Genomic DNA, 23723 nt, shown 5'->3' with positions numbered 1-23723 from the left:
AAATAACTAGTCAAAATATTAGAGTAAATCGAATTGGTTAATAATTTTACTCTAAGGGTTAGCCTTATCTGTCAAGTACATTAAGTTGCTAGTAGGGGTTGAATTTGTTTGAAAAAATCATAGATCCGTAATCAATCAATCAATTAATAAATTTATTACTACAAATCTTAAATTAGGGAAATCCCTCAGGATGGTATATATTTCTTATCGTTTTTAGATTTGTTTTGCAGATAAGAGGGGAGTAATTTAACAAACTTGTTTTATAAAACAATCCCATCAATCTTTAGGAGTATCGGACACGATTTCTTTGAGTTAAAAACCTTTGTAATGTGTATAAGAATTACTTATTATGACAAGAATTTATTCAAAATATTAAAGTAAATTAGGTTGGGTCCAACAATATTCTGAATAATTTATTTTTTGTTTAATTCCCCTGTTATTATCCGTTTAGTAAATTTTGCTGTTAAAAATGAAAAAAAATTGTAATTTTAAAATATATATATTTATTATTTCCTCCTGGATGAATTTTTAAGGGTTGACCTCGGGTAAGTGATACGATCTGGATCCAGGTTTGAAGGCAGAGCTCAGATCTGGGTCTGTTCTGCCTCCTGCTGTGAATACAATCTGCTGGTTCTTATCTTGGTTCTAATGGTTTTCCTTGTGGTTTAGACGTTTTGTTGTCAGACTGTGTTTTGGATTCAGATTCCGGTCCTCGGAGCTGGTCTGGTCTGGTCTGGTCTGGGCTGGTCTGGTCTGGGCTGGTCTGGTGTGTGAACGGTTTTTTATCGACAGCCTGTTAGTCCGATGGCTCTGGCTGGTTAGGGTTTGTTGACGTATCTCGAGGACCCCCCCCCCCCCCCCGCTTCATCCGATGACACGCCATCAAAGCTAGTGTTAATTAAGCTTAAGAATTTTGCTGTGTTGTTTTGTGTGTGTTGTTTTTGTGAGTTGATGGGTTGTTGATGTGTCGTTTTTCTGAACCTGGGACTCAGCTGAACCTGGACCTGGTCTCAACATATCCAGGATCTCTTTGTCCAGCTGAACTTAACCTGACATCTCAGTCAGGCTCAGTGGTCACATGATGCTAGTTTAACTCGTTAAGTTAACTCATTAAGTTCTGAGAGTGTGCACATGAAAGGGACAGTTTGACTGACAGCAGAGTCGAGGAGCAATCTGTTGTATATAAAAAATCAGAGGACAACAAACGTCCAGAATAAAAGAAACAGTTATGTTGTTATCTCACGGTTATGTAATGCAGGAAGAACAGCTGGTAAAACATCGGGATTGTGTCAAGGTGGAAGAAACAGCGCCCCCAGGTGACATTTTGTAAAAGTATATTAAGTAACCACAATATTATAACGTGTGAACGAGATAAACATTAGTGTCAGGAGACACCACGTGACACCATCTCTCTCTCCCTGTCAGAGTGCATGCTGGGAGTGTGGTGAGTGCTGCTGGCTTCGGCCTCCACACTCTAACAACTGTGTCCGGCTGTGGACTGCTCAGTGGAGGAGGGCCGTCTGGACTCTGCTTCACGAAGGACCAGCGCAGACAAAGTGAATCAGGTTCAGGGCTCTTTCACACCTGGTTTGACACTGAGCAGTCCCGATCTCTTATGTGCACCCGTTCCTTAAAAAAGAGCTTTTGGAGAAAGAGCTGTCGAGACACGGCGGTTAATGTCCCCGATTAACATGATCCACATCCACATCTCCAAACCTTTAACATGTTGTGTCTTTCAGGAGACACGTGGTTCTGAAAAGAAAGAGGAGGAACTGAATTTGGTTTTCATCCGGAGCGGCCCCCCCGGCTGCCCCCCCCCCCTTCTAGTTGAAGACTTCTTTCTCTTTCAGCCATCAGAGCTGCTCGTTATTGAGCCGTTTGATTCTCTGTAATCTTTAAGGTCCTTAACTTCTATGTAAAGAGCCTTGAGATAATATGTGGTGATTTGGCAGTATACAAATACAATTTAACATATAAACATGTATCTGTCTATGTGTATATTTACGTACGTATAATTACATATGTATATTTACACAAATATCATGTTTTCATTTGGAGATTCGTTTTTTCACATCAGTTTTGAAAAGTTTCATAAAAGATGAAACAAACTGGACGAACTTGAGAATATTTGTCTTTACAGTTTCTTCCTTGTGTGATGAAACTTGATTTCTGAACGTTGATAGAAAGAGGAAGAAGAAGAAGAGGAAGAGGAAGAAGAACCTGCTGAAATACTGACCTCAGTGAAGAAACACAAGACAAAAACAACTGAGGTCACAACAGACAGATTTAATTTCTTTAGAAAATCGGAAAAACAAATCATCAATTATATCTGAGAGAAAAAACGTGATTGGTGAGAAGAAGAGCTCTGATTGGTTACTGAGTAATGCTGCTGCTTCCTGGTGGTTTTCACAGACTGGTGGATTTCAGGCCGTCAACATTCAGGTCTTTGGCGACGAGTCCAGCGGTGACCGAGTGCATCTCCCCTCGATGAGCGAGGAACACTCGGACGGCTTCATCGCTGAACTTTTCAAAGTTAAAAACTTCTCTGAAAGTTAAACATATTGATTTGATTCATTATAATTAATGATGAATAATTTGATCAATCTGTCATGTGAGAAAATCTTCCAACTGAATCATACCTGAACAACGGTCTCGTGAACTTCATTCTTCCCTGTTCTGTCGCCATCTTCAGCGCCAAGGGAACAGCCTCCTCCCACTTAGAACGAACACACAACCTCAGCCACCTGCGGAGACACGGCAGCCAATCAGGACAAGCGACGGTTTGAAGCGACTCAGCGGTTTTCTGGTCTCGAGTTCTCACCTGAAGCGAATCTCTGCGTTCAAAACGACGTTCAGATCGTAAACCTCCTGCATCTTCTTCAGGTGAGTCAGAGGAAGAGGATCCTGCAGAGACACACAGGTGGACTGAGTGGGACTGAAGTGGATTAAAGTGCAGTGAAGTGGATTAAAGTGCAGTGAAGTGGATTAAAGTGCAGTGAAGTGGATTAAAGTGCAGTGAAGTGGACTGACAGATTTACCTCCTGAAGCAGGAGAGAAAGGAACTCGATCAGCTGATGTGACGACATCGTCTTCAGGTCGTTCTCTGTGAAGCTGGTCAGATCGATGGCCTATAGGGAGACACGTGAGCATTTAAAAACTCTTCTTAAAGAAAACTAGTCCTCATCAAGTCCAGGTCTCACCTTGATCCACCTCTGACTCAGAGCAATGCAGGAGTCAGCCAGTGTGGTGTCGTACCTGAAACACAGAAGTACTGATCAATAATCTGATCAGGTTTAATGAGACCTGATGAGTGACTGACAGGATCAACTTACTGAGGTTTGACAGGAGGCATCCCTGGAGTGAACATCCATGCGTTCCAGTCCACCTTGTTCAGGACGTCAACCTGAGACCAAGAACAAAGAACGTCTCTCAAACTGCTGCAGAACGCTCGGTGTCAACCATCGCTCTGGAGGTGAAGAGACTATCGCTCTGGAGGTGAAGAGACTATCGCTCTGGAGGTGAAGAGACTATCGCTCTGGAGGTGAAGAGACTATCGCTCTGGAGGTGAAGAGACTATCGCTCTGGAGGTGAAGAGACTATCTAACTATATGGTAACATGTTCACCAGGTGCTGTCAAGGTTCCTGGATATTTCTTTAAGATACACCGGCTTGCCCGTCCACGCCCCTACAATTTACCTATAGGTATATATATATATATATATATATATATATATAGGAATGGAACCAGCTGATGGTTTAATCAACACTTCTCCGAGCGGCGTCAGAGAACTCAGAGAGTTAAGACTCTGTCTCCACTTCATTTCATATTCCATATGTACGGTGGAACTCTTTGAGACACTGAGGCTGATCGAGGGAGACTAGACACACATGAAAAACAAGCTTGGCCTGTTATTTATTTAAAGAATGCTCATTAGCTGACGAGTAGCTATCAGCTAATCTTCCCCTGGTCCAAACCTCACATACAGTACCTAATAGTACATAAGATTACATAACAAACATTAATTACATTTATATACATACATTTATGCTGGCTGGCCAGGATTCACGCCCTATTGAAGGGATAGGGGTGTGGCCCTTAGAGACCTGGGGCCTCACTAATAAACGTTGCGTATGCATGTTTCAGGGCCCGTTGTTAGCATGTGCTACTTCTCATGCAAACCTTGGGATCTATAAAAACTAAAGAAAAGGGAGAATGTGCAAACTCTGACCCATGTTGACAAACAGCTGGCTGGGACAGGTATGACTGTGGAACTGAACTTCCTTGTTTACTAGTAGCTTCACCTGGGATCTGTCCAGAAAGAGGGATCAACTAGCTTCGCTGTCGATAATGGCCAACGTGCTCTCATGTTGGTCGTCATGCTACACTATGACTTTTTATCACATGTTGGACGCCTTGCTGGGAACTGAAGAAATGTAGGTTCTCTGAAACTCCACATGGGGACTTCACTGTGTGTTCACCTGAGCTGCTCGTTCTCACCTTTTCTTTAAAGTATCTGAACAGGTAGTCCTTCCACTCGTCTGTCGTCACACTGCTGTAGGCGAACAGCTGAATGTACGACTTCACAAAGCCCATGAACACCTCTGGAAAACACATTTGACAGGATTAGAAACATGGTAATCACATAAATGATTGAAGAGTGTGTGATGTAGACGTGTTACCTGGACCTCCCATCAGCTCCTCCAGGTAATACAGCAGAGCGAAGCCTTTCTCATAAGGAACAGAGGAGAAGGCATCGTCAGGGTCCACGTCCTGGAGACTGGGAACCAGGTTAGTGAGAGGGTTGTTGACCCCAAACGTGTTCACCTGAGGAACAACACGTTCAGGTGAGAAGATGGAACTTCATGAGTGCAGGTTTGAAACAGACGACAGAGTTCATGGTCTCACAGATTCCTGCAGGTCCTTCCAGCCGCCCATCGCCTTAAACTGTCGGAACTGTTCCCCCTTCATACGCCTGCCAATCATCCTCTCCAGGTACACCGTGTGACCCTCGTTCAACCTGGACACACGGCGAGAGCATCATCATCACCGTGTTGTGCGTTTTCCTAGGATGTCAAGTCGAGCTCATGTAGCATGTTTGTTTACCAGAAGTGCTCCCAGGTCTTGTTGGTCACCAGGTTCCCGGTCCAGCTGTGTGAGATCTCATGAGCGATCACCTGACGTGAAGAACAACATGTGATGAACACGTTAACATTCTCACACATGACGCTGAATCGGTGGTTAGGGTTAGGTGTCTGGTTCTACTCACATTGGACAGAGATTTATCTCCAGCCTGTAAAGAGACAATTATGTTATCAGAGGTCCCATGAAGCGATTACACGGGTCATGTGACGTGTTTATGTGTCTGCATGTACCAGCAGTGTCGGAGTGGCAAAGGTCAGACACGGGTTCTCCATTCCTCCGTACGGGAAAGATGGCGGAAGAACCAGGATGTCATACTGACCCCACACATACGGTCCTGCCAGGTCCTCCGCAGTGGTCAACATGGTCTCTGTCTGATGGGCACAGGAACATGAATAAGTCAATCACACAGGAACACGTGTACATTAACCAGGAACATGTATACTCTATGTGTACTAACCTCAGAAAACTCAGACGCTGCCTTATCAACAAACTCTTTCTCTGACCACACTCTAGACCTTGGACCAATCACTCTGTTGACCAATCAAAACAAAGATACTCTTTAACCTGCTCAGGGCTACATGATGACATCATTGAACAGGTGAGCGAGAAATTACCTGCTCTCTAGATCTCCAACCACAATCGCTATCAGGTAGGACGGCATGGCCACCTGAGGACGGATGTTATAATATTAACAACTTTGAACGTTAATACCACTTTTAGTGTCAGTCGTTTCCGGTTGTAGAAGAGAAACTGACCGGCTGTCTGAACCTGTAGATGATACGATTGTTGTCTTGAGGATCGACTTCCTGTCCGTCTCTCAATGCACTCATCACAGCAACCAGGTCCTTAGGTACAGACACCTAACGAGGACAGAGACACACCTGAGAAATGGGTACGATCACCTGACGTGGACAGAGACACACCTGTGTGGGAAGACACTGGTTGGACAGGTGTGTGTTACCTGTGCGTAGTAAGTGTGTTTGACCGACGGACTGTCCTGACATGGGACTATACTCCTGCAGTGGTGAGCCTGTGAGACAACACAGAGGGAAACAGATGCTCACGAGGAAGAATCAGGTCTATTTAAAATAAAAAGGTTTAAGTGAATAAACAATTATAACAGTTTAATGTGAATTCACTAATAGTTAAAGATCATTTTGTGAAGCAGGACAATGAACCCATCACAGCAGAGACTTGGTACAAAAGGACGAGGGCAAGAAAAGAGGAATATGAAGAAAAGAAGAAGAAGAAAGAAAGAGGAAGGACGTGTGGTCATCGTCTTCATCAGTTACACAAACACTGAGATGAAGAAACTCACAAACAGACGTCTGTGTCAACATCTGTTAAAACATCTCTCAGCTGACGGTATGTGACCAATTGGAAGCGAGCGTTCACCTGACACTGACTGAACAGGTACGGGTGCTTCTTCCCCGCGGTCTGTTCGGGGGCGAGCCACTGCAGAGCCACCGCAGACGGAGACGTCTCATAGGTCACTTCCACGATCACATGCTGCCCTCTGATTGGTCCACAGCAAAAACACAGCACAGTCACAACATGTTACACAGACAGAGAAGAAGAAGCGGGTCGACAGGTGAAGTCACCTTGAGAGGTCAAAGGGCAGAGTGATGTCCAGCGGCGCCCCCTTGAAGCTGTGTCTGGGGCCCAGGCTGAAGGCAGCTGCTTGTCCATTGGCCGACACAGACAAGATCTTCAGGTCCCTGGTGTCGAGAGTCTGCGACAGAAAAACAAGAACGATTACTAATGTGCTGAGAAGCACCTGTACCGACCAGTACTGACCAGTACTGACCTGTACTGACCTGTACTGACCTGTAACGACCAGCACTGACCTGTAACGACCAGTACTGACCTGTACCGACCAGTACTGACCTGTACCGACCAGTACTGACCTGTACCGACCAGTACTGACCTGTAACGACCAGTACTGACCTGTACAGACCTGTACTGACCTGTACAGACCTGTACCGACCAGTACTGACCTGTACCGACCAGTACTGACCTGTACCGACCAGTAACGACCTCTACCAACCTCTACCGACCCGTACCGACCAGTACTGACCTGTACTCACTGACCTGTACTGACCTGTACTGACCTGTACTCACTGACCTGTACTGACCTGTACTGACCTGTACTCACTGACCTGTACTGACCTGTACTGACCTGTACTCACTGACCTGTACTCACTGACCTGTACTGACCTGTACTCACTGACCTGTACTGACCTGTACTGACCTGTACTGACCTGTACTGACCTGTACTCACTGACCTGTACTGACCTGTACTGACCTGTACTGACCTGTACTCACTGACCTGTACTCACTGACCTGTACTGACCTGTACTCACTGACCTGTACTGACCTGTACTGACCTGTACTGACCTGTACTCACTGACCTGTACTGACCTGTACTCACTGACTTGTACTGACCTGTACTGACCTGTACTCACTGACCTGTACTGACCTGTACTCACTGACCTGTACTCACTGACCTGTACTGACCTGTACTGACCTGTACTGACCTGTACTGACCTGTACTCACTGACCTGTACTGACCTGTACTCACTGACCTGTACTGACCTGTACTGACCTGTACTCACTGACTTGTACTGACCTGTACTGACCTGTACTCACTGACCTGTACTGACCTGTACTGACCTGTACTGACCTGTACTCACTGACTTGTACTGACCTGTACTGACCTGTACTCACTGACCTGTACTGACCTGTACTGACCTGTACTGACCTGTACTCACTGACCTGTACTGACCTGTACTGACCTGTACTCACTGACCTGTACTGACCTGTACTCACTGACCTGTACTGACCTGTACTGACCTGTACTCACTGACCTGTACTCACTGACCTGTACTGACCTGTACTGACCTGTACTCACTGACCTGTACTGACTCATCACATCTCAGCTCAAAGTTCGTCTTCACACAAACACGATAACAAGTCTAAAGTCTCATCTGCCTCAAACTAAACTTCAGAAACATCTAGATAGATTTTCATGCCCAAAAATATTTGAATATCAATGAAATATTCACTAATAATTGATATTCTGTGAGAAAATCTCAAACTCGTACTTTGACATAATTAACTCTAAAAGATCAGAATAACTTATTAACATAGATTGTTAAGGTATTGAATTGAATTAAATTTATTTGACTCTGATCTGGAGTAAAACCTCTTGATCAAAGTCTGAATATCAGATCAATAATCATTAACTTTGTTCAGATCAATCTTTTTTATGCCTAATCAGACTAATAAATCATCACCAAACATTATGCAACAGAGAACCTGAAGTTTCCTGAACTCTGTTTGAATGAGTTGGAGAAAAGTCACTGATCGATCAAGAATCCATCAATAAGTCATTTGATTTGAATACGTTTCGTTTTCACATACAACGATCGAGTTATTTGAACTGAACGATTCCATTTAGTCATTTAAACTGGATTTAAATTACATGTAAAACTTCATATTTAATATCTAGAAACATCCGATTTCATTGGAAAATGTTATCTAGAGATTAAGTTTCTTAAGGTCAACATTCACTGTGTTAAATGTATATCTGTGTAATAGCGTTTAAACATGGTAACTAAATGTAACTCTTGTTTTCCTATGTAAATTTAAATAATAAATAATGTAAAGTAAAACTGAATCTAAGCCCGTTCAGAGTGAATGGAGCGTTAGCATGATGCTACCAGGCAGAGCACCGGGAGCACCGGGTGCACTGGGAGCACTGGGAGCACTGGGCTCCGGGGACGTACCAGTACGGACATTCGGTCCTGCAGCACCTCCACGGTGAGCGACACCTGAGCTCTGATCACGTGGCTGTCGAAGTCCACGTGGAAGGTGACGTTCAGGTGCCTGGTGACGCACCGGGACGAGCAAGAGAAGGAGGACGGATCTGAGGACATGATGTCGTTGGTTCGTCTGTGGAGACACTGAAGACACCGAGGACAACACCGGGAGCTATACCGGAATATACAGCCACGTCCGGTACCGGCCTGTTCACAATAAAAGTTACCACATCATCGGCACAGCAGAATAAATGCTTTTATTTTGAAACCCCGCAGATAAAGCATTAAATGTAATGTGCTGTTTTTTTATCTTATGAACTGTTATTGAATCATTTTTTTATTTAAAATAAGCTGAAATAAATTGATAAAAACATAAGCGATGAAATCATAAAACATAACATTGACTCGTTTTTTCACATCGTACGTTGCTTTACTTCTAGTGTACCGACCAGTACTGACCAGTACTGACCTGTACCGACCAGTACCGACCTGTACCGACCTGTACCGACCTCTACCAATGCTGAAATAAAATCGCAGATAAACATTTTCTTTGTTAAAATGCAAGTTTGGTGTCAATGTCAAAGTTTCCTGACTAATCATTTTAATTAAATAGTTTTCACACTATCAATGATTAACTTTCTTTATTGTAGAAACATCTGAAAAACAATATTATAACTTTATTTTATTATAACTTTAATGTTACTTTATAACAAATCATAAAAACTCATAAATCTTAAAATATATTTTACGTCATTAGACTTCAACACGAACATCAGCTTCATTCCATTCAAACCTTAAAAATACTTCTCTGAATAAAGATTTTTAAAAATGATTGTTTAAACAGATTTTTGATAAATGATAAAAATTATTCAATGACATTTTCTTAATTGAGAAAAAAAAAATCTGGTAACAAGTGAAGAAAAAACACTTTATTGCATTATCTCCATTTCTTCTTCACATTAATTAGGAATGACGAGGCGTTCAGGGACGGCTCTGTGGAATGAGTCATCACATGACAGGTCACCGTCAGCTGCTGGTAGCCCCGCCCACAGTGGTAACTGTCACCTGTCGTTAGCCCCGCCCCTCCCGATCCCTTCACTCACATGATTCAGTTAAAACATGCGGATTAAAAGAAAGACAGATCGAACAAACATCTGCAGGAAGAACAGAAGAGTAGAGCATGATGGGAAATGAAGGTGAGCCCAGAGTCCATGACATCACTTCCTCTTACGACACATTTATAATTTAAAAAACAAAAACAGTCTGCGAACCGCTCGTCCTCCGTTTGTACATGTCACTTCCTGTTTCGCGTGCGGTGGTTTAGCGTTTTGACAGCTCATTGGACAACCAGTCCAGACCCTCGTACAGACCCGTCCCTTGCGTGGCGCAGGTCGCCTGAATGTGCCACTGACGAGACAACAGACCAAACAGCTGTTAGAAACACCTCATACTAACACCAGGCTCTTATTGTGAAAGGAAGGAACTGTTAAAGACATATGGAGATTTAAAAAAAAAAATTGGTTACATCATTACAACTTGTTTAAGATAAAACAAAATTTGTCTTGAATCTTTTTTATCAGAATCTTATATTTTCAACTTTAATTAAAAAACAAGTTGTATTCTTTGACAAATGAAGTAATTGTGATGTCATCATGTTGAATCCTTTGTCATGAGATCATGAATCACTGTCAGAAATCAAGCAGACGCTGACACACGCTCACACAAAGCCTCGGTCAGGAACATTGACTGGATATCGCTTCTTACCGTTCGGATGCGGAGGTTGTTCAGACCCAGCTTGTCGGTCAGTTCAGTGACACTCATCGCATTTGGAAGATCCTGTTTGTTCGCAAACACAAGAAGAACGGCGTCCTTCAACTCGTCCTCCTGGATCTGAAGAGAGAGCGTCATGTGACTGGTGAGGTCATGGATCATGTGACTGATGATCATTTTACATGCAGAGGAAAACGTTAATCTGATGTGATGAATTGAATCCTGATCAACAGAAGAGTAAATATTGATCGGACACAGATGAATAATCTCTAGATGTTTTCTCACCATCTTGTTGAGTTCCTCTGCCGACTCTGGTACTCGCTCTCTGTCGTTACTGTCCACCACGAAAATCAGACCCTGCAGAGGTCAGAGGTCAAAGGGCACACACAATCAGTTTTACAATCGGCGTGTAAACATGTCGTAACTAATGTAATTGTTGTGCACATGACAATAAAGTCTTGAATTATGAAAACGGTGTCAGGAGGGTTCTGGTTCTTAATCCAAGGGGAACCTGGCGCTGGTTCGGACGTCATCAGGTCCCTACAAACTTCTCAAGACAAGTTCAAGACCAGGTTCCGGCTCCAGACCGAACCAACTGCCTCGGGGGAAAAGAGGTTAGTTCTGGTTACATTCAGGTTCGGTACCTGTGTGTTCTGGAAGTAGTGTCTCCACAGGGGTCGGATCTTGTCCTGACCACCGACGTCCCAGACCGTGAAACAGATGTTCTTATACTCGACCGTCTCCACGTTAAAACCTGGAACAGACGTTTGATGAGCTTTAGTCTGAGGCTCTGCTTAGTTCTATGTTTAACTTTGTATAACCAGGGAGCCGAGCTGCACTGAGTCCACTCAGTGTTCATTTGGGCCTTTTCACACATGTTTCAGCCTCAATGAGTTTTTTACAGTCTTAGCTGCTCTGTCACTGATTTACTTCTCTATGATTCAAACGACGCCAGCTCCTCAAACATTTACAATTTATAAAGGCTGTTGTTTTTACCCAGACTGAGTTTACACATGTGCCCGATCATACTGTGTTTGTGTGAGAGAGAGAGAGAGAGAGAGAGAGAGAGAGACTGTGTTTGGGCTGTTACTTCCTTCGGGTTCTGGAATCCTTCACAAGATTCATAATTCTTTTATTTAATCAACAGCTCATAGTGTTGAATCTGATCCGGGACAAACTTGATCACTAGAAGTTTCCACAGGAGAATTTAGATTTGACGGAGCTGCTTCTCTCCGTCAAATCGTTTTTTTCCAATTCTCTGTTTCGACAGAAAAGCCAGGATGTGAATGTCTTCATCATCCAGAGCAGCAGGGCTCCATGTGACCAGCCGAGGACCAGTGACATGCTGAGCCGGAGTGTGGCTCACGGATCATCGTTTCTCGATAACGATATTATCGTAGATGATAAATATCACACACTCCTGACAGATACTGTTTTATATAAACGAACTAATCCCAGATCAATCAATCATCTACAGTCCAAACAAATTACGCAATGACTGATGTGTTTGATCAGCAGCCCTGTTTGGAGCAGTGGTCGATCAGCTGGTTTCTTTCAGAGGAGCGACCAGCTGGTTACTGGTTGTTGAACTTACCGATGGTTGGGATGGTGGTGACGATCTCTCCGAGCTTCAGTTTGTACAGAATCGTGGTTTTTCCAGCTGCGTCTAAACCAACTGAACCAAAACAAACATCACATTTTAATCACCGCCCCACACCATCCTCTGAGGGTGATTAAATCAAACAGTCCGTTAGCCTCTGAAGCTAACAGCTAGCTTCTGTTTAACCCTGTGGTTCAGCTCAGACTCTTTAAAGACTTTACAACCGGAAACCAAATTTAAGACGAGAATCACATTTGTCATAAAAACATAAACTAATGGAAGCGGGTTTCCGCCGGTTAGCACCAGAGCTAGTTAGCTTAGCCTCTCTCACCCATCAGGATCCTCATCTGCTTCTTCCCGAAGAACCGGGCGAACAGGGACGAGATGGTCAGGCCCATTTTACTGGAGAGTCCCGGGGAGCAGCGGGCGGAGGTCGGCCGGTCAGTCAGTCCGGGAACAGCTGCTGAGAAGCCGGGGAGCAGACCGGGGACAGGCGGAGAAGAACCGGGGCGCGCGCAGCTCCTCCTCGGTGCCACGTCCAGACCAACGCGGAAGAAATGACGTCACGGCTTTGAAAAAACTTTATTGATTTACAAATAGTGTAGATGTGTTCACGGTCACTGGGAAATGTGTACATTAAAAAACAGAGGAAAACTTCGATTCAAATCAACGACATTCACTCAATCCACTTCCCAGGTTTATTATATACAAAAGTTATATTTATTTTTCCCTTAAAGTTCGTTGTTAAACAAATCAATCCAAAAAAATCAACCGCCAGTGAAAACACTAACATAATTAATTGTAATCATATTGAGACTCGTTTGCTTTACTTTATTATTTCTGTAGCGGGTATCAAGATGAATTCAGATCAAACGGTTGGGTTTTAAAATCCCTGATGCCTTTGAACGCATCCTTGAGTTCCCTCCTCCTCCTCCTGCTCCTGCACATCCGGTTCAGTCCAACATGGCGGCGGCTCGTCTCTTTATTTACAGACGATTCTTTGACTCGTTTTTCTAACGCAACGTTTCTTCAGGTGAGAACCGGAACGTTGTTGATTTGATGACGAGCAGGAAACATTCAATTCATTATTAAAAATTAATTAAATCTGAATGTTGATAAAAACATAATCAAACAGAAACTGAAGCTGATTCACGTTATCAACATCTGGAGTCTATCAATAGAATGTCTGCGGCCGAGTTGTGTAAATGATTCTTTATCAACTGATCAGATCTGAAACTTCAGATGTTTCTGTTGATGTTCCCTGAGTTTTGACTTTCAGGCTTCCAACCTGCAGACACGACCCAGTGAGGAAAACACCAGCTCCACTTATTAAATATTGATGTTATATCGATTATTCAAATTTGATTGAAAAGTTAATATTTTATTAAAGCTGCCAAACAAATATATGATTGTGAATATCAACAACTGAATGATTTCAGTTCATGTTGTTTTAATGACGATATTATGGGATGGACTGTGCTCTCAGTTTTCACCATGAACCAGTTGTGTTCCTGATGGTGGAACCGGTCTGACTGGTGGCCCGGAAGTTGAGCATGGAGAAGTTTGGAATGAGTTTCGGGGGCGGGCCTAGCAGGAAGGAGCTGCTGGACGCCATCGAGTCCCAGAAGAAGCAGCTGGTCCAGTACCAGAGCCGCTTCAAGGACGTGGTCCAGGCCTACAAGAGTCTGCTGAAGGAGAAGGAGGCTCTAGAGGCAAGTCTGCAGGTCCTGAGCGTGACCCAGGACCCGGAGCAGAATCAGGTCCTCGTCCGCCCAGACCCTGCTGACGATGGCTGCTCCTTGCACAGCGAGGACAGCGTGGACACAGCGGTGTCTTTGGACACACCCACTGACATCAGAGGGGACCAGTCTGAAGACGAGCAGGGGGACACGGGCGGAGAACTCAACTCAACAGTACGTGTGAATGTTTGAAAGAGTTTCTAAAGACGCTCCCACTTTTGATTGAACTTAAAGTGTGAATAATGCGGGAGTGGTGCAGACGTGACCAATAAGCTCTTTCACATTTCTTCTTACAGTCGCTGAGAGCAGAGCTTGATACCAGCAATGTAGCAGGAGAGGCTCTGCAACAGACCACGCCCCCCCCGAGCGTAGAGGCGGAGCGACGCCTGGCCCAGCTGAAGAGCCAACTGAGCACGCTCACCAGCGCCCTCGCCACCGTGTCACAGCAGAAGTCTCGGATGGAGGCGAGTTTCCAGGCCGACAAACGTCAGCTGAAGCAGGAGCTGGACGAGCTGCAGGAGCAGCTGGTGGCTGTGACCTCACAGCAGGAGGCGGAGCGTCGTGCTCTCCACCAGCAGCTGGCCGAGAGTCGAGCTCGCATCATCACGCAGCAGCACGAGCGGGAGCAGGAGCACGGCGACCACGTCCAGCAGCTGCGAGAGCTGCAGAGGATCCTGCAGCAGGAACGAGACCTTCGACAGGACGCAGAGCTCCACCTACAGGACGCCAACGCCGCCCTTCTCGTGACATCACAGGCCGTAGACCGGGGGGCGGAGTCCGAGGCTCACCTGAACCAGGTCAGGGAGGAAAGAGATGAGCTGAAGAGGAGGCTTCAAGTCGCAGAGGCAGACCAGAAGAAACCAGATCCGAGAGTCGACGATCTGCAGCAGGACCTGACGGAACAGAAAAAACACTTCCAGAAGCAGATCCATATAGAGACCAGGAAGGTAAGTCTGACCTGAACCAAACCCCGATTCAGACTGAGACCAGGAAGCTACCATGCAGATTGGTTTTGGTCTCATCAGAGTGTCTCAACACTGTCTCTGTATTCCAGGCTTGCGAGGCTGAGGAGCGTGCTCGTGAGCGTGCTCAGGCTGCGGAGGTCCGGGTCGCAGGTCTGGAGCAGCGCGTCTCGGAGCTTTCTGAGCTGCTCGGCTCCTGTGAAAAGGCGAGGCAGCAGGGCCAGCAGGCGGCTCAGAGACTCCGAGACCGGATCCTGCAGCTGGACACTGAGAACAAAACACTGGCCATCGCCGCTTCGAGCAGGTCGACCTCTGACCTCGGCGTGGACGAGTCACAGCTGGACGTCAATGCGCTGAAGGAGAAGCTGGAAAAGGTGAAGAAGCTGCTGCTGTTGGCGACTCAGAGGAACCAGAACCAGAACATCCTGGACCTGACAGAAACCGAGGGAGAGCCTGGCAGCGACAGAGCGTCAATGCTTGTTTACCAGCTGGAGCTGCGGCAGCTGAAGGACGAGTTCGAGCGCTACAAGCTGCGAGCACAAGTGGTGCTGAAGAGCAAAAACACCAAAGATGGCAGCCAGGCCAAAGAGCTGGAGGATGTCCGGGACCAGTTGTCAGAGCTAAAGGAGAAGTACATCAACCTGAGGATACAGAGCGACGAGGCCAACGCCCACCACTGCCGCGAGCTGGCGGAGCAGAGGCAGGCGGCGGCATCACTGCAGCAGAGCCACAAACAGGAAGTGGAGCGGGCGGTGGTGGTGCATCGGGATGAGCTGCTGCGACTGGAGGCAGAGCTGCACAAGCAGAGGGAGAGGACCATGAAGCTGCTGGACGAGAAGGACCAGGAGCTCGAGAGGCTGAGGGCCGCTGCTGCACTCGGCCGCAGCAGTGACAGCTCCGAGGTCAACGATGAGGGGCGCGAGTCCGAGTCCGAGGGGGAAATCATCGGCCAAGCCCTGCAGCGAGCTGCGCCAGCTGAGCCCACGCTGCTGCTCTATGCTGAGCAGCTGGCCAGGAAAGATGTGCAGGTTGGTGGCCTGCGCCGGCAAAGACATCGGCTGGAGGAGGACATCCACCAGCTGCAGGCCAGGCTCATCGCTAATGGAGAACGACACGACGAGGAGGTGACGGAACTGCGAGGACAGGTCGACAAGCTGATCCGTGACCAGGGCAGAGAGGGCGCCAACATGGAGTACCTGAAGAACGTCGTCTACAAGTTCCTGACGCTGCAGGATGCCAGCGGGAGGCATCAGACACTCACCGCCATCTTGACCATCCTGCACTTCAGCCCGCAGGAGAAGCAGCACGTCCTCCGGCTGCAGGGGGTCACGTGGTGGAGCAACAACAGAAAGTAAAACCCCCGAAGAAGAAATCATCAATCATCTGCTTGTAATCATTTTTCTCTGTGATGAAGGGAAAACTCCAAACAGTTTATATTCAGAATCTTTTTGACCCTTGCTTGATGCCATAGATTTTTCTCTTCCTTGATGATTCAAAGTTTGCTTTAAATTCTGCTGTCGAACTGAACACATGAGAATTAGAACATGATGACATCACTGATACATATCTCTGTTCTTAAAATCATCGATTTGTATATTTTTGATTCTTCTGGTGAAATTAAAATATTTTTCCTCCTTCACAAATTGTTTTATTTTGTTCTTAAACTCAATTGTTTTCTTCAATTGTGATTTTGTGTAGATTTAAATAGCCACACACAGCAGGAGCTGTTGTGTCATGTGATCTCGACTGAAGCTCAACACACGTGTATCATGTGATATCAGCTTTTACCTTTTCCGTTTTCTGAAGTCCGGAGAAATAGAACATGTTGACCTCATGTCATGTGAGTCACGTGACTCACATGACATGAGGTCAACATGTTCTATTTCAAATTAAGTCGTCGTCAAAGCACACGTGAACTGACGTAATGTAGTTTGTGATCTGATTTGTATCAAAACAGTTTCAATAAGTTACATGAAGGTGGTAACGACGGAGCAGGAAGAGGTTCACAAATAAACTCATGTTTGAAATAAAAGTGTTTTAAATGAACCTATCACATGTTGGACAGTCAACATGTTTACTGTTGAATCTTTCTCAGAATAACGTTTTATTTAGTGCAAAAAGTCCCAATAGCTAAAAAGTTGTCATACCATGAAAAATCTCATTAAATATAAACTTTTTATCACAACTTTACAGATGTTCTGATTCATTTTTAATGTGGAAACATCAGAAACACAACCAGAGAACATATAGAACATTTACTGTTTCAGTGTAGTGTGTCCTCAGAGTAGTGTGTCCTCTGTGTAGTGTGTCCTCAGTGTAGTGTGTCCTCTGTGTAGTGTGTCCTCAGTGTAGTGTGTCCTCTGTGTAGTGTGTCCTCTGTGTAGTGTGTCCTCTGTGTAGTGTGTCCTCGGTGTAGTGTGTCCTCTGTGTAGTGTGTCCTCTGTGTAGTGTGCGTTGATGTCTAATGCGGTCTGAGGTGGTCTGATGTTTAAACATTTGGTCTCATGAGGTCTCAGATGGTCTCAAGAGGTCTCAGATGGTCTCAAGAGGTCTCAGGACTGTGTGCAGGTCTTCAGGAAGTGTCCTGATGATCGAGTTTACAAAAGAGTCCAGTTTTTCAAAAACTCCATCCTTCATCTGCAGCTGCTGCCTTTGAGCTTTATTCTGAAAAATACAAACACACTTCTTGTCTAATACCTCAACTTTGACCAAGTCCAAATCAGAAGTCATCTGGTCTCATGTGGTCTCATGTGGTCTCATGTGGTCTCATGTGGTCTCATGTGGTCTCCTCTGGTTTTGCATTGACCCTGATTTACTCACCAGTTTCTCCCTGAGCTTCAGAATCAGGTCGACGATCTCAACCTCAGATTTGTCTTTGGTCCAACCGATCAGGTCCTGGAGACCAACGCCAGAGTCCAGAAGTTCAACAGCTGACCAACGTGTGGTGTCATAAACTAACATGTGATGTCAAAACCTAATGTGTGATGTCATAACTCACAGCGTCACAGATGATCTCCAGGTGGAGACTCTCCAGTTTCTGACTCATCTCTTTGTGGCGCTGGCGATACCAACCGTCAAAGTTCGGAGACCTGAAGAACTTCCTGTTGAGTCAAGAAGATGATTTCAGTTTTCACGGCCTAGCACAGGAGCAGGAAGCCGAGCCAGCGACACCTGAGCGACTCACCTGTACAGTCCTGTCCAATCACCTTTGAGCAGCGAGGTCAGCTGAGGTCCGGTGTGATCCAGAGTCGACATGAACTCGTCCTGACTGAACGGTCGAATCAGAGGAGGCGTCTGAAACGTCACGACAAACATCAGCAACATCCTGACTGATTAATCACATATGATCCACTTCACTTTACCTTCCAGGGGGTCACCGATCTCTGCAGAGGCATCAGGCTCGCCATGTAGCGCTCCTGAAAGACAAAACTCAGGGTTATGTGATAACAGGAGCAGAGTTCCTGCTCTGTGATTGGATGATTTGATGAGAGCTAGTTTAAAGGACTGTGGTACATCCTGATGATAATGACAGAGTGATTGTGTTAATGAACTATCAATTAGGGGCAGATTTCTTAAAGGAAGTTTGTAGGAATGGGATCTAAGATACAGGTTGTTGGTTTAGAACCTGAGGTTGTTCCTGTCAGCTGATCAAGTCTGATCAGAGAGAAGCTGTGTAAATAACCATCTCATCGCATTTCTCACCAGAGGGATGATGAAGCTCTGAGTGAGCTCTAGCAGGTGTCTCCTCAAGATGGCGCTCTGCACCTCTGACGGCCTCTTCCTCTGAATCCCCTGAACACGCAGATGGACACGTTGAACATTCATGTCCAGAGATTCATGAGGTCATGTGACTCATGTTCATTTTACCTTCAACAGTCGTTTAATCAGAATTTTGTCTTTGTGAAGAAATGTCTTGTACGATGTGTAGATCCCTGCACACATAAACACACAAATACTGTGAACACGCACACGCACACAAATACTGTGAACACACACAGGCACACACATCTATGTAGTGAGGACACTCAATGACATAATTCATTCACTTAATCTTAACCATCCCAGCTTAATGACAAACCCTGATTCTAACCCTAAACATAATTCCAAACCTAAAATCTAGTCTTAACCCTCAAACCCAGGTTAGGGTCAGAAGGTGAGGACCAGGTTCCCGGCTCACAGGTCCTCACAAAGTCCTCTGCAGGGTTAGGGTTAGTCCACCAAGTCCACTCACACTGACCTGGGTTAGGGTTAGTCCACTAAGTCCACTCACACTGACCTGGGTTAGGGTTAGTCCACCAAGTCCACTCACACTGACCTGGGTTAGGGTTAGTCCACCAAGTCCACTCACACTGACCTGGGTTAGGGTTAGTCCACTAAGTCCACTCACACTGACCTGGTTTAGTGTCCAGGATCTTTAACTTAGAGAGTTTCTTCACCTTCACCTGTTTGGGTAAATCACCTGGAAGAAATCAGAAGTTTCACTTTGACAATCAGTTCATATCCTGGATTGATGATGAAGAGGAAGTGATGATGATGATGAAGAAGAAGAAGTGATGATGAAGAAGAAGTGATGATGAAGAGGAAGTGATGATGAAGAGGAAGTGATGATGATGAAGAAGAAGTGATGATGAAGAGGAAGAAGTAAAAGAGAATAAATACCTGTCGTCATGACGTCTCCCAGTCTGATGATGTGAGGCCACGACTGAAACGTCTTGATGAAGAACGGGTTCGTCACTCCAAGAAGAACGTTAGGTCTGACACACACACACACACACACACACACACACACACACACACACACACACAAGGGTCAGGTCACACACACACACACACTCATTCACTCACTCACTCACTCACTCACTCACTCACTCACACACACACTCATTCACACTCTCACACACACACACACACACACACACACACACACACAAGGGTCAGGTCACACACACACACACACACACACACACACACACAAGGGTCAGGTCACACACACACACACACTCATTCACTCACTCACTCACTCACACCCACACTCATTCACACTCTCTCACACACACACACACACACACACACACACACACACACACACACACACACACACACACACACACTCACTCACTCACTCACTCACTCACTCACACACGTCAGGTCACACACACACACAACACACACTCACTCACACACAGGTCAGGTCACACACACACTCACACACACACACACACACTCACACACTCACACACACACTCACACACACACTCACACACACACACACACACTCACACACACACACACACACACACACACACACACACAGTGACTCACGGCGCCTGCGTCCTCGTTGTGTACTCTCTGAACTCGTTGTCGTGAATTGTGAAGTAAGGTCGAAAGTCGCAGCAGAACTTCAAAGGACTGATGGAGCTGAGGAGACACACACACTGTCACCACGGCAGCAACACAAACACTGCTCTCTGATTGGCTGCGAGCAGCCTGTTAAACCGGTGATGTCACAAAGAGACAGAAGTGATCTGATTGGACGGAGACCTGACGAGCGCCAGCACGGTCTCCGAGGAGACGTCGGGAGATGGTGCCATGACGACCAGCGGCTCTCCCAGTAAGGTCAGCTCCCAGATCATCTGCAGGTGGACCAGCAGCGACTGGAAGCTCCTGCTCAGAGGTCAGAGGTCACATGACAGTCACAAGACGAAAACTCTGCAGAGGAGGAAGGACGTGAGGACTGAGCTCTGACCTGAACAGGTCCGGCTCGTGGAGGCTGGGCAGCAGGGTCGGCGCCGGCAGGACGTTCTGAGGAAATACAAACATGAGGATGAAACTTTATTCAAAACAGATTGAAGGACAAACGGTTTGACCTCTGACCTCTGTCGGGATGTGCCTGACTGGACTTCCACCTGGCTTGTCTGTTTTCGAAGGAATCCTCACCTGGAAAGTCACACAGCAACACGCTAACATGAGTCACATGACGACCTGGACATGTCTGAGTATCAGCTGGTGTCATGCTGCCCCCTAGAGGCCGGTGTCAGTCTCACGCTCTGGAGTCAAACTACAATACCATGCTGTTCCCCTGGCGAGTAAAGATAACTCTGTGTTTAACTGTTAGTCAAATGTAAGGCCACGCCCCCTCGACTAACCTGTAGGGCCCCGCCCATCACAGGCAGGTTGAGAGTCAGTCCAGGTGTGGGCGAAGGCCATTGGTCGATCTCGTTACAAACTGTGAGGGCGAGTCCAAGAGGTCAGGTGACGTTTCAGCGCTCTGCTCTAAACGGTTACAGGTATGATGTAATGATGACATCACCTGCTTCGAGACTCGGCTCCAGCTTCTCAAAGAACTCGGGAGCGATGACCTGCAGCAGCGAGTGGAACAGCTGAGTGAAGGGTAACCTGGACACCAGCACCAGGGACTGGAACACAGAGGGTCACCTGGTTCAGAGCTGTCAACACAACTGAACCTGAAGAAGCTTCTATTGTGAAAAGCCTGATCTGGGTTATTGGAACCTTCACCTGGTCACTGGCTAATATCTATAAATATATAACATCTGGTGAAGACTGATCCTCACCTTCTGGAAGTATCCTCTCTTCACAGAAACGTCCTTCACCTGCCGGAAGTAGACGTGACCAAAGAAATGAGACGCCTCTCTCTGAATGAACAAGAGACATGGATTAGTCAGTCAGTCAGTCAGTCAGTCAGTCAGTCAGTCAGTGACTCAGTCAGTCAGTCAGTGAGTCAGTCAGTCAGTCAGTCAGTCAGTGACTCAGTCAGTCAGTCAGTCAGTCAGTCAGTCAGTCAGTCAGTCAGTGACTCAGTGACTCAGTCAGTCAGTCAGTGAGTCAGTCAGTCAGTCAGTGACTCAGTGACTCAGTCAGTCAGTCAGTGAGTCAGTCAGTCAGTGACTCAGTGACTCAGTCAGTCAGTCAGTGACTCAGTCAGTCAGTCAGTCAGTCAATCAGTCAGTCAGTCAGTCAGTCAGTCAGTCAGTGACTCAGTCAGTCAGTCACTCAGTCAGTCAATCAGTCAGTCAGTCAGTCAGTCAGTCAGTCAGTGACTCAGTGACTCAGTCAGTCACTCAGTCAGTCAGTCAGTGACTCAGTCAGTCAGTCAGTCAGTCAGTCAGTCAGTGACTCAGTCAGTCAGTCACTCAGTCAGTCAGTCACTCAGTCACTCAGTCAGTCAGTGACTCAGTCAGTCAGTCAGTCAGTCAGTGACTCAGTCAGTCAGTCAGTCAGTCAGTCAGTCAGTCAGTCAGTCAGTTACCTGCAGGGTGACAGGAGCGTCTTGGTTGTAAACGTCGTCTCTGACCCGTGAAGATCTCCGACCCACTGACTGACGCAGCCTGAAGCTGAACTGAGTGTCCCCGAGGCATCCTGGGAAATAAAAGCTCATGTGAACTATGTCTAAAATCATTTACTAACATTACTTATAATAATAACTTATATAGAGAGAAACTAAACACTGAAAAAAACACTTTCAGATGTTTTCTCTTCACATCTTTATCTTTAAATGTAGAAATAAACGTGTTTGTGATGCTCTGTTCATATTTACATTATAGGACATGAGGTCGGGCTGTTTGTGTACAGTGACCTTCAGCTCTCTACTTCTCACAATGCGCTGTGTATCATTATAAAACAAGATGGTGAGTGGTGAGTAGTTAGTGAGGTTTCACCTGAGTACGAGTCGGGGAAGGACAAGTAGCAGATACTGGTTTTCTGACAAGAAATCACAAGAGACAGGATGAATACCAGGATGGAGGGATGATCACAGATGATGAAAGAAAGATACAAGGCTTCACCTCCTTCTCAGTGAGTTTCACATCTGGAGGAAACATCAGCTTAAAAAACACAAACAAAACCATGACGTCAGTTTCAGTGTGATGACATCACACTGCATCACTGATGACATCATCAATGTTCTACTGTTTTAACCACAGACCAAACCGCTCAGTTCATTTTCATTGAGCTGGAACATGTCACATGTTACATGTTACATGTATCTTCATACAGACAAGTATGTTCCATGTATATTGATATAGACACGTATATTACATGTATGTTAGATGTATGTTACTGTTGAATTGAGTCTTTGTTTCTTTATTAAATACAAACTTGTATTCACATTTTAATGTGATGATAATTTGTTGTTAATATAATTTGATTCATTTTCACATAAACAGATGAGATCTGATTAAACAAATCGAACCATTAGTGTTTTAGTAATTATTAGTTATAATCATATGAATTACATGATGCTAACGATGCTATGCCAACGATGCTAAGCTAACCTCCACAGCCTGTCCGAGCTCCAGGTCGAAGGTAACGACACACACACATTCCAGCCAACAGGAGAACTGGGACCAGCGCCTCCTCCCGCCGTCATGACGCGGAGAACCGGCTCTGTGAGGCGGGTTCATCTTCCATCAGGACCCGGTCCGAGCTCTGAGCTCCTCGTCAGTCCTCAGCCAGTCCCCTGGTGGACAACTCAGGCCCTGCAGCTACAACAACACAGAGCCACGTGATCTGCACCGGTCATTTGATCTATATATATATCTATGATTTGATCCCTGTGCAACGCTGCATGCTGGTACTAACGCAATGCATGCTGGTTATAACGCAATGCATGCTGGTACTAACGCAATGCATGCTTTTTAGATTTTTTAAAATAAACTTGTACATATTTGT

The 23723-nt window shown here is 45.7% G+C and overlaps 4 protein-coding genes across 5 annotated transcripts; 1 reads left to right on the top strand and 3 right to left on the bottom strand.

Moving 5' to 3' along the window:
• Positions 1-2266: 2266 nt before the first annotated feature.
• On the bottom strand, positions 2267-9147 carry lta4h (leukotriene A4 hydrolase). Its single transcript, XM_053414940.1, has 19 exons — positions 8932-9147; positions 6745-6875; positions 6539-6659; positions 6105-6173; positions 5899-6003; positions 5758-5810; positions 5601-5673; positions 5374-5514; positions 5268-5291; positions 5105-5175; positions 4907-5018; positions 4681-4825; positions 4499-4602; positions 3333-3403; positions 3201-3255; positions 3039-3128; positions 2822-2904; positions 2640-2744; positions 2267-2545 (listed from the first exon to the last, which is right to left on the bottom strand). The coding sequence occupies exons 1-19, from the start codon at positions 9079-9081 to the stop codon at positions 2407-2409; spliced, it is 1842 nt and encodes a 613-aa protein (XP_053270915.1). The 5' UTR covers positions 9082-9147; the 3' UTR covers positions 2267-2406.
• A 443-nt stretch (positions 9148-9590) lies between these two features.
• LOC128428715 (ADP-ribosylation factor 4) lies at positions 9591-12828 on the bottom strand. Its single transcript, XM_053414945.1, has 6 exons — positions 12666-12828; positions 12329-12409; positions 11379-11488; positions 11020-11091; positions 10729-10854; positions 9591-10371 (listed from the first exon to the last, which is right to left on the bottom strand). Exons 1-6 carry the CDS (start codon positions 12730-12732, stop codon positions 10285-10287), a joined length of 543 nt encoding a protein of 180 aa, XP_053270920.1. The 5' UTR covers positions 12733-12828; the 3' UTR covers positions 9591-10284.
• Positions 12829-13189: 361 nt separating this feature from the next.
• Positions 13190-17225, top strand: gcc1 (GRIP and coiled-coil domain containing 1). The gene is made up of 4 exons (XM_053415255.1): positions 13190-13367; positions 13821-14247; positions 14370-15020; positions 15128-17225. Exons 2-4 carry the CDS (start codon positions 13888-13890, stop codon positions 16388-16390), a joined length of 2274 nt encoding a protein of 757 aa, XP_053271230.1. The 5' UTR covers positions 13190-13367; positions 13821-13887; the 3' UTR covers positions 16391-17225.
• dennd6b (DENN/MADD domain containing 6B) lies at positions 17222-23510 on the bottom strand. Of its 2 annotated transcripts, XM_053415256.1 has the most exons (20): positions 23327-23510; positions 22838-22876; positions 22712-22754; positions 22303-22412; positions 21608-21688; positions 21346-21451; positions 21182-21261; positions 20910-20972; positions 20782-20837; positions 20577-20699; positions 20358-20453; positions 19695-19789; positions 19429-19494; positions 18903-18967; positions 18738-18827; positions 18398-18451; positions 18220-18329; positions 18034-18136; positions 17856-17930; positions 17222-17699 (listed from the first exon to the last, which is right to left on the bottom strand). In XM_053415256.1, the coding sequence occupies exons 1-20, from the start codon at positions 23453-23455 to the stop codon at positions 17568-17570; spliced, it is 1716 nt and encodes a 571-aa protein (XP_053271231.1). In that variant the 5' UTR covers positions 23456-23510; the 3' UTR covers positions 17222-17567. The 2 variants fall into 2 exon arrangements, with proteins under 2 accessions (XP_053271231.1, XP_053271232.1); XM_053415257.1 differs by lacking the exon at positions 22838-22876.
• Positions 23511-23723: the final 213 nt, after the last annotated feature.

The sequence above is a fragment of the Pleuronectes platessa genome, chromosome 22 (assembly GCF_947347685.1).
Source record: "Pleuronectes platessa chromosome 22, fPlePla1.1, whole genome shotgun sequence".
Classification (NCBI taxonomy): Eukaryota; Metazoa; Chordata; class Actinopteri; order Pleuronectiformes; family Pleuronectidae; genus Pleuronectes; species Pleuronectes platessa.
This window is presented reverse-complemented; position numbering and strand designations above follow the sequence as displayed.

What these genes read in the sequence shown, in the direction of transcription:
- dennd6b (XM_053415256.1), bottom strand. Translation starts at nt 23,455, where the DNA reads ATGAACCCGCCTCACAGAGCCGGTTCTCCGCGTCATGACGGCGGGAGG. An exon ending in GATCGGTGACCCCCTGGAAG is followed by an intron (nt 18,330 to 18,397) that starts GTAAAGTGAAGT and finishes GTGACGTTTCAG; the next exon opens with ACGCCTCCTCTGATTCGACC. An exon ending in TGGAGATCATCTGTGACGCT is followed by an intron (nt 17,931 to 18,033) that starts GTGAGTTATGAC and finishes GTTGGTCTCCAG; the next exon opens with GACCTGATCGGTTGGACCAA.
- LOC128428715 (XM_053414945.1), bottom strand. Translation starts at nt 12,732, where the DNA reads ATGGGCCTGACCATCTCGTCCCTGTTCGCCCGGTTCTTCGGGAAGAAG. An exon ending in ACTACTTCCAGAACACACAG is followed by an intron (nt 11,092 to 11,378) that starts GTACCGAACCTG and finishes TGACCTCTGCAG; the next exon opens with GGTCTGATTTTCGTGGTGGA. An exon ending in CAGAGGAACTCAACAAGATG is followed by an intron (nt 10,855 to 11,019) that starts GTGAGAAAACAT and finishes CTCTCTCTTCAG; the next exon opens with ATCCAGGAGGACGAGTTGAA.
- gcc1 (XM_053415255.1), top strand. Translation starts at nt 13,888, where the DNA reads ATGGAGAAGTTTGGAATGAGTTTCGGGGGCGGGCCTAGCAGGAAGGAG. An exon ending in GCGGAGAACTCAACTCAACA is followed by an intron (nt 14,248 to 14,369) that starts GTACGTGTGAAT and finishes TTCTTCTTACAG; the next exon opens with TCGCTGAGAGCAGAGCTTGA. An exon ending in TCCATATAGAGACCAGGAAG is followed by an intron (nt 15,021 to 15,127) that starts GTAAGTCTGACC and finishes TCTGTATTCCAG; the next exon opens with GCTTGCGAGGCTGAGGAGCG.
- lta4h (XM_053414940.1), bottom strand. Translation starts at nt 9,081, where the DNA reads ATGTCCTCAGATCCGTCCTCCTTCTCTTGCTCGTCCCGGTGCGTCACC. An exon ending in CAGCGTCTGAGTTTTCTGAG is followed by an intron (nt 5,515 to 5,600) that starts GTTAGTACACAT and finishes TGTGCCCATCAG; the next exon opens with ACAGAGACCATGTTGACCAC. An exon ending in TTGCCACTCCGACACTGCTG is followed by an intron (nt 5,292 to 5,373) that starts GTACATGCAGAC and finishes GTCTCTTTACAG; the next exon opens with GCTGGAGATAAATCTCTGTC.